At 31.3% G+C, this 10,066-nt stretch overlaps 1 protein-coding gene across 1 annotated transcript; it reads left to right on the top strand.

Annotated features, from left to right (window-relative positions):
* Window positions 1-7,880: 7,880 nt before the first annotated feature.
* On the top strand, window positions 7,881-10,063 carry LOC111997145 (probable alpha,alpha-trehalose-phosphate synthase [UDP-forming] 11; the record flags this gene model as incomplete). Its single annotated transcript, XM_065769085.1, is given in 1 exon segment — window positions 7,881-10,063. A coding segment is annotated over 1 exon segment (1,939 nt), but the record flags the coding sequence as incomplete, so codon positions are not given.
* Between the last annotated feature and the right edge of the window lie 3 nt (window positions 10,064-10,066).

The raw sequence follows: 10,066 nt of genomic DNA, 5'->3' as shown, positions 1-10,066 counted from the left end.
CAATTTTGTCCATTGAATACACTTACCATTCACAAATTAGCTTCAAAATAGTTTATTTTTAATTAATTTTACTCTATTTCTTTTTACTTCTTCCTCAATTCAAACGTACACTTAGTTATTTTTTTACTACTAAGGGAGTATGTTATAGCTTAAGGAAACTAAAAAGGTTCTGTCATTATCCCATCACTATTTCCATGCACGTAGTCTAATAAATGTTATTTTTTATTTAATGGCATGCAGCTTTGTTGATAAGTCAAGAACTTATCAAAATATTATTCCTAAATTTGGTTTTTCAACACTAAGACTTCAAAATTAAACTCATTTCTTCATAATATTATCTTTTTTCTTTGGCTCTGATTCAACACTTTTGCTCGTTACGATTGAAAGCCATGGTATTTCTTCTTTAATTAATTCAGAGAAAAAATAACTTCTAGTTTCTTGGTCTACTCCCAGTTGTATTTGTTGGAACATAGCTCTCTTTCTACTTTGAAAAAGAAAAGAAAAATAACCAAACAATAAAATTAAAAAGAAATACTTCTGGCCATATAAAAACTTTATGGGACGAATCTTCTTAAAGTTTGTTATCTTCTAGGTCAGACTAACCTATAAGCTTAAGTTCATCATAAATTTTCGTGCAAACAGAAAATAATCATCCTTCATGATGTCGTGGTAGTGATGGCCGTTAGATCAATAGAGAAGTGTCACTGAATCCAAAATATGTCAGAAACACTTTATAAAAACTTCACAGAGGATTAGGGAATCTTCGAGAAGTGAAAATACAAGTTTTGTTGTTATTAGGTGCTGTCATGGTAAGAAGCAAAGACAAATCCGTGATCACCGACAACAGGAATCATCTCAGCACAGATTTCTCCACAATGCATGCCTTCCCTCTTTCTATTTATCACATATTATTATTATTTTTTTATCATTTTTTTATGTGATAGACTGTTTTTATATGAATTTACTACTTTTTCTTTATTACTTACAACCAAGCAACCAAAACAGAGGAGGTGTTAAAGGTAATTCAAAGGGTTCAAATGAACTTCCTTAGTTGAAATAATTATAATATTTTTTTTTACTACTTTACATTACCATTAAAAATATTTTTGCACATCCTAACTTAAATCTTGCTTGCACTAATTACATATTGGCCTAGTTCAAAACCAAATAACAACACAGATTAGCCCATCCTAAAATCAAACAACACAAATAAAACATTTCTCTCTCATGATCATCTCATCTCATCTCTATTTGACTTTCTTGGTATTTTTTACTCTAAGAGTAGTGAATATGAGCGTTTGTGAGTTGTAAGTATTTCTTTATTATAAATTTATATTATATATATGTGTGAGAGTGTGAGTTTGATATGTGCATTATTATTATTATTATTATTTAGCTATAATGCTATTTGGGTGAATTGTGATGTGTGTGAGTGTGTCCATCTATAGTATAAATATAATATAATATGAAATACAGAAGATTTGTTACATGTGTGTATTGCTGTTGTATTATAATAATTTTTTGTTATAAAATTAGTGAATCTTCAAGCATTTAATTAGTTAGGTAGAGACTTAGTGTTTTATTTATTTATTTATTTATTTATTTTTATAAATGAGTGAGGTTGTGTGGGTCAATAATTAATATAGTGCAAGTGGGTTGAGTTTTGCCATTTAGTTTAAAATATTTTTATAAAAATAATGAAAAATGCATAAAAATAAAAATATTATACAAATCAAACAGAATAAAATGGCCACACCTACCTATATTGACAATAGATAATGATAATTGATAATGAAATATCATGTAATGATTTCAAAATATAAAAACTTCTAGAAGTAAATTATAAAACTTCATATATTTGCAAGTAATTTATTTATTTATTATGTTTTTATTGATATCTCAATATATTCAAATTCTCTTTATATTAATTTTTTTTAAAAAATTTAAGCTTTTTAATGATTATTCTTGAAAAAAAAAAATTTGGAATCACCACTGAATCAAACACATAGAATAGTTAGTTAAAAAAGACAAAGAATTTAACTGTACCCTAATTTTGATTAGAGAACATCCTTGATGATGTTGCTCCTCTTGTAATGTACGACAAAAGCTTCTATTGATTCAATGAAATTTCCGATTGGTTTCACAAAAAAAAAAAAAAAAAAAATCCCCCCTGGCTCCGCCCCTGAGTCACTGAGTAGATTTTGTGTGTGTGTGTGTGTGTGAGAGGGGGGGGGGGGGTGGTGGGTGTAGAACAATGGTGATATCAATGAAAACTTATGTTACTAACGATCGAAAGACAAAGTAAAGTCTATAGAATAAGGTGTTCCTCAAATTCCAAAGAATCATGAGAACAACATAGTGAATTGACCGTGGTGTTTCTATGAACTGATTGACAATATTAATTACATAAGAGATGTCTAATCAATTAACTGTGAGATAAATGAGACTCCCAACTAGTTTTTTGTATAGTGTAGGGTGTAGCATCATGAACACGTTCTTCATGAGCATGTAGAAGAGAGCAAAAAAGAAAGTGAGAGAACTTGAAAGCTAGAGAGAGAGAGAGAGGTCCCAAAGAAACAACCAGTTCTTTCTCCTTTTTGCTCCTATGGGTTGCAATCATGGCTCGTTTATTTGCTCCATCCTTATCAGCCCGTCCTCGTTCCTTTGCTTTTCTTGAGTTTAGGCGGAGCACTAGTCTTACATTTTTTAGGTCCTAGTGTTGGAACGATGGCTCATTCCGTGAGCCAAGAAAACTTTACCCAATTCATGTTTTAGAAATGTATGATTTGAATTTTTTTTTTAAATGTATAATTTGAACCATATAATTGTGATTATTTTTTATTGTATTTATACATATGCAAAAGTTTACACACTGGTTTCAAGGATAAAAGTTAAAACTGAGGTGATTTTAGGACCAAAGATTTGTGTTCAATTGTACCAATCCAATTGAAAGAAAACAAACACTACCCATTGAATAATTTTTCTATATTTTTTTTGGGTTATGCTAACGAGTGCCCTTAAGGCACTGATTAATAATCTATTTTAGGAAAGTTTTGATTACATTTTTATAGAAAATGAAAAAAATTGTCAAAATATTAATTACTTTTTTTTCATATCCTAAATTTTTTTTTAAATAGATTATTAATCAATATCTTAAAAGCACTCGTTAACATTTTTCATTTTTTTTAGATGTGTACTCATTTGCACGTCAAGAGCCAATATTAAGGCAACTAATTTTCTCTCATAATAAGAAGCCTCATGTGGACCTATACTTCAATTATTTCACCGGACCTATATTTCAATTATTTCATCCCTTGGGGTAAGTAATCTATTGTTGAATAAGTGACAAAAGCGATAAATACTTCAATTATATATAGCTGTGAATTTCGAACTAATCTGAAAAAAAATAAAATAACAAAGAGCACCTAGGTCTTAGATGAAGGGCCAGATGGTACATTATCCAAAAGTACAAAATCTTACACCATTAAATAAAATTGAAAAAAGAGGGTTCCCCCTTTAAGCTAGCTCATAATTGTCTCTACTGCTTTTTTGAGAATTTGAATGGTTGATACGATGCTTTCGTTATAAATTTGTAGCGAATTATTTTCTAGAGTCTGGCATCACATCAATCATATTAATTTTTTTAGTATAGGTTCTTAAATGAATTCATTAAACGTAACTAAGGTTTTTAAATGAATTTTAAACGTACCTAAGTATAAGCTACGATTCTTTTTTTTTTTTTTTTTTTTGATGGGAAGCTACGATTCTTTAAAAAAGAAAGAAAAATATGAGCTACAAAGATTGATGTGACAGTACCATGACTCACCAAGTCTAATTAAAATTGCGTCATCAAATTACGTCACTAGGAGGTTCTGGAATTCAAATTACAATTTTCTGATTAAATGCATCAACAACAACTGTATTAAATTTTTTTTTTTTTGTAACAACAACTGTATTAAATTAACAGTAAATACATTGTGGCGTGTCATGTTTGAAATTATGTTATTAATAGAAAAAATTCTATAAAAAAATTAAAATAATAAATAAAAAAACAAGCAAGTCTATTCACTATTAAGTGCATTTTTATTCTTTTTTTTATGAACGAAAAAATCAATAAAAAAATGGTGACTAAATGTTACTTTCATATTTGGCCGTAACCATATATAGTATCGTTCTATCTGCTGAATTTAATGAGTTATAATTATCCGAACCTCACCAAAGTATCAATTGCATACTTCTTTGACTATTATAGCCAAAGATTTTTTTTTTTTTTGGGCAAGGGAGGTGAAGAGGAGAGGCCAGACAAACTCACCACACCAAGACTTGAAAGGATTAGGTAACTAACATGGTACTGAAGGCTTTTTTTATTTTAAATATTTTTTTAAGAAGAAGTTGCTGAAGACTTTAAACACCTCAATTCAGATTTGCTGGTGGTGCAATATTACTTTAGCCAAAGTTCACCCAACTATGTACCTTAATAGACGCCATAGACTAAGGTTTATTTAAAAATTTTAAAAAAAAATAATCCTAAATTTCAAGAATTCTACCAAAAAAAAAAAAAAAAAAATTTAGAACATGCTAAGAAACTTTTTTTTTTTTTTAAAGCTCAAATTCATAAATAAATTTAGCCTTGTCCTTTAGAATCTATCATATTATCTAATATGCCAATATAATTTAAGATTTTCTTGCCTCCTAAAAATACAATTTATTAGTGAGTTAATTCATTCTAATCTCTTAATGTGACAAAAAGTGAATACCCAACCTCGACAAGTGTGTTTATAATATTCCTGATTCCTAAACAACTAAACCTTATAAAAAATTGAAATTTAAAATAATAATAGTAATAATACTTTCTAACTTTGCCATGGTTTTATTTTTTTCATTTAACCCTTTGATTTAAATTTTTTTTCCAATTCAATCTTCTCCTCTAGTTTCATCCAATCTCGTCTTTAGTTTTGTTATTTTCACTTTTCAAAACGTAATCAATTTGATGTACAAACCACGTGCAGTTGCATCAAAGGACTATATTAGAAATAAATAAAAGTTATAAATTGAACTGAAAATTATAAATAAATAAAAAAACTTGAAAGTAGAAATTAAAATTTTATTAAAATTGGAGGGTATATAATTGTGGGACAAAATTTAGCTACAAAATTGGTTGTGGTCTTAGGTTATAACCTTACTCAATATCATTAACATTGCTACATATTTTGAAAATTTAATGGCTAGATTGTATGTTCTTTACGCTCTTAATACACATATCAAATTTTGTACCAATCGGATATTATTTACTATATAATCTACAAGAATATATTTTATAAATAATTTTAAACTACAAAAATTTATAATTTAAACAATTTATTGATGATATAGCTATTTATTTTTAATTTTTTAGAAATTTTATAAGTACAGAAAATATAAGAAGGAAATATAATCCAATATTAGATTTGTCAAAATTAATCTCCAATTAAAATATATCAAGTAGTGTTATTGTCTTAAATTACAATTAATTTTGTAACCAAACTTTATCCTTAAATTTGTTAACTATGCAATATATTATAGTCGGATAATAATAATAAATAAATTAAAAAATAAAAGATTCAAGATTGTAGTGATGAATCCAATAAGGTGGGTCCCCAATAGCCACTAGCGTAGTTAAGCCAGTAGTTAAGGCCTAAGCAGTAAAGCGTAGAGTATTGCTAGTATCGTAACTTATGACATAATTTGTGTCACAATTTATCTATATGACGAATTATAATTGATAAAAAAGTGAAGATAAATTTATATAAAAACACCCTTTAACCAACTATAACTCACTACATGAATGAATTGTGTCACATGGATGAGTTGTGCCACAAATTGTGGGACAAAAATTATCCTGAAGCGCATGGCATCGCGGTGAAAGAGAGAACCAACTTGGCAGACATTTAAGACAAGATGCCGCCCACGTTGTCGTCATCACAATAATAGTTGAACAAAAAAAAATCTTGTGGATAAAGTGGGACCCACATGAACCCAAAGTGCCACGTAGCTGACTAAGTGGATAACCAAAGATTTATGAGATAAGTCTCTAGCTGGCTATCAGGCCGTGTGGACACAACACAAAATTTCAAATCTGACTTGTGAGACTTTCGTGAAAAGCTATAAATAAAGCTCTAAAAGCTATTGCACCCAATAGCCACTGTTCCAATCCCCAGGTTGACACGCTGGTCCACCAGAATTGCTCCACGTTGTCCAGGTTGGGTACTCACTTTTTTGTCTCCTTAATGTCTACTCGAATAGCCCAATTCATTAAAGCATCTAAGGTACAACCTACTCCAATAGCATAATCTAAACAATATTTATACTATAGAACTTTTAAGTTTTAACATAATTTAACCAATTATTTTAAAGTTTAAAGAATTAAAATATGATCTAAAATGAGTTAGGCTCAAGTTATGTCTCTATCTAGCAAAACACTAACAATATTACAAGATTAATAGCTTTATGCAAGAATAACATTTTTTCAAGATAACTGTTTATTAAAAACTATCTTATGTTATTCTTATCTCACTTTAAAAAATAAATAATAAAAATCTTCATTACCTAAAGAATGTTTTTTTTTTTTTTTTTCAATTTTAAGAATCTACAAGATTTTTCCTCAAGAAAAAAAAAAAGAATCTACAAGATAAATGAGTTTTTGATATGATTGTTAATGGCATTGAATAGGCATAAATAATATTTAAGATAGTTATTAAACTCTCTCTCTCTCACTCAAAAGTCAAAAACTTTTTATTTATTTATTTTATTACTAGTTAATTAGTGTGATCCACTCAAACGTTTATTGAAAATATTTATAAGTAATATTATATCGAAGGATTTGTAAAAAAATAATAGTATATATTTAAATCGAAGGGTTTGTAAAAAAGATACAACATAATAAATAAATTATTATAGCTGTTTAAAAAAGACTAAATATGAGTATGTAACTCAATTGAAATTTATTTAGTATTGGGTTTTTTCATTTCAATGAAATCATAAGTCCTGAACATGTGTAGAACGCGTGTAAAGTGATTTATATAATTTTTTTTAATCATCAGAATTGTTATATAGTTTTTTTTTTTGGCTTACTCAAGCATTTGTATGGCAATTCAAGAAAAATAATAGTAATAAAAATGTTATATTCATGGAAAGTCCCACTCGATTTTCGCCCGTTAGTATGATCTTAGCAATTTCATGAACCAGACCATCATTTTGTTACTTGTAATATTGACATTGTAGGCGTGATTCTAGCAATCTTATAATTATTGGGAGTGATTCTTTCCTGTAATGTAATTTGTATTAGTCAATTTACCACAAATTCAATCTATATTATTATTTCACACTCCCAAAATGTCAATCATAAAATATTTCACATAATATCCTTACTTTCATACTAAATATCCACATTTTATACATAAAATAAAATTATTTAGCACTATTAGACATAAGACAATCAAATTCCATATATCGCTAAAATTTAGTCTCATAATTGTCCAATATTCTAGTGCACTAGACAAAGCTTAACTCATTTTACTCATTCTCATGTTTTACTGATTCACTGGCATTAGAGCCACAAAATCGGCCATCTTTTTTCTTACCTTCCTCTTGACAAGGAAAGCAAGTAATTAAAGAATAATCTCAATATTCATGGGTTAATTTGTATTATTATTTTTAATTAAAAAATTATCTTTAAATATATTCAAACTTTCCAAATGCAAAAGCAAAAATTGACACGTAAAGTTGAAAATGTGATACTATTTGTGTATAGTCCTCGACCTTATTATCAACGATAAGGACGAAGGCATGGTGAGTCAGTCAATCTGGAGCGTCCAATTACGTACCCCATATACATTAAATTCTATAGTCTTAACTCCTTGTTCTTATCTGCACTATTTCAGTCACATTTCTCTTCCCTTTTAACGCAAAGCTTTGCAGACTCTTATGGAAATAGTACCAATATCTTCCATTTCCTTTTCAAGTTGCTTATGATTTCAAAAACCCACCTTTATACACAAAACTCAAAAACCAAAACAGAAACGGAGAAAACTCAAAACTCAAAACTCTGTGTGTGTGATTTTTCCAAAACTCAAAGAGAAGAAAAAAATGTTTTCTCAATCATGCATGGACCTTAGAAATCTCATATCTGTTGAAGACTTATGGTACATGAATCGGGTCCCGAAGGTAATTCGGGTTCCGGGTTTAATATCCGAATTGGGAACAACATCAACAACAACAACGACGACGACGACGACAACAAACTCGGACGAAATCGAAAACAACAACAACAACAGGGTTTCTCGGAAGAGGATCATCATCGTATCAAACCAGTTACCAATACGCGGAACGCGCGTGGAGGGCACGGGCCAATGGTGTTTCGAGTACGACTTTAACGGTGGCTTGGCGTTAGAGCTGAGAGACGTTTTGAGCGCTGACGTGGAAGTCGTTTACGTCGGTTGCCTGAAGGTCGAGATCGACGAGGATGTTCAGGATGACGTGGCGGCACAACTGTTAGAAAAGTTCCGATGCGTGCCGGTGTTCTTGCCGAACGAGATTCGGGACAAGTATTATCATGGGTTTTGTAAGCATTACCTATGGCCTTTGTTTCATTACATGTTGCCTATGATGTCGGTCCACGGACCTCGATTCGATCGAGAGCAGTGGACAGCTTATACCATCTCGAACAAGCTGTTTGCTAATCGAGTGACAGAGATTTTCAATCCCGAAGACGATTACGTTTGGATCAATGACTATCATCTTATGTTGTTGCCTACTTTGTTGAGAAGGAGGTTTTATAGAGTAAAGCTTGGTTTTTTCTTGCACAGTCCGTTTCCTTCGTCTGAGATATATCGAACTTTGCCGGTACGTGAAGAGATTCTTCATGGTCTTTTAAATTGTGATTTAATTGGGTTTCATACGTTTGATTATGCTAGACATTTTTTGACATGTTGTAGTAGAATGATGGGTATTGATTATCAGTCTAAAAGGGGTTACATTGGGTTAGATTATCATGGTAGAACTATTACTGTTAAGATATTACCTGTTGGGGTTCATATGGGTCATCTTCAACGGGATTTGTCTCATGACGAGACGGCTAAGATGGTTAAGGAACTTAAGGAGAGATATAATGGGAAAATTGTGATGTTGGGTTTGGATGATATGGACATGTTTAAGGGAATCAGTTTTAAGATTAAGGCAATGAAACAGCTTCTATGTGGGCAAAATGTTTTGAAGGGGAAGGCAGTTCTTATTCAGATTCTAAACCCGGCAAGGAGTCGGGGTCAGGATATTCAGGATGTTGAGTCTGAGATAGCTGATCTTGCTAAAGAGACTAATGAGATGTTTGGAGAACCCGGGTATGAGCCGGTTGTGATAATCAATGGCCCACTTAGCTCACAAGAGAAGGCTGCATACTATGCCATTGCTGATTGTTGTGTGGTGACTCCTGTGAGAGATGGTATGAATTTGGTGCCTTATAAGTATACTGTGTGCAGGCAGGGCAGCCCTGTGCTGGATGAGGCATTGGGGATTGACAAGGCTGCGCAGCCTAAAAAGAGCATGATTGTTGTTTCTGAGTTCATTGGGTGCTCGCCTTCTCTTAGTGGGGCGATTCGTGTCAATCCATGGAATATTGATGATCTCAGTTCTGGCATGTATCACGGAATCACGGCCAAGGATGCAGAGAAGGAATTGCGCCATGAGAAGCACTATAAGTACATTAGCACTCATGATGTTTCCTATTGGGCCAAGAGTTTTGATCATGACCTCGTGAGAGCTTGTAAATTGCATGATGACATGAGGTTTTGGTCCATGGGAATGGGCCTTAGATTCAGGGTTGTGGCTCTGAGTAAAAATTTTAAGAAACTTAGTATGGATCATGCCGTATGGACTTATAGCGGAATGAATAACCGATTGATCCTTTTGGACTATGATGGCACTGTGATTCCAGAAAATTCTGCGGACAAGACTCCTAGTAGCAAAGTTATTTCTGTCTTGAATTCTTTATGTAGTGATCCCAAAAACATTGTTTTCATCGTGAGTGGCAAGA

This window comes from Quercus suber, unplaced genomic scaffold (assembly GCF_002906115.3).
Source record: "Quercus suber isolate HL8 unplaced genomic scaffold, Cork oak 2.0 scaffold_1048, whole genome shotgun sequence".
Taxonomy (NCBI): domain Eukaryota; kingdom Viridiplantae; phylum Streptophyta; class Magnoliopsida; order Fagales; family Fagaceae; genus Quercus; species Quercus suber.
This window is presented reverse-complemented; position numbering and strand designations above follow the sequence as displayed.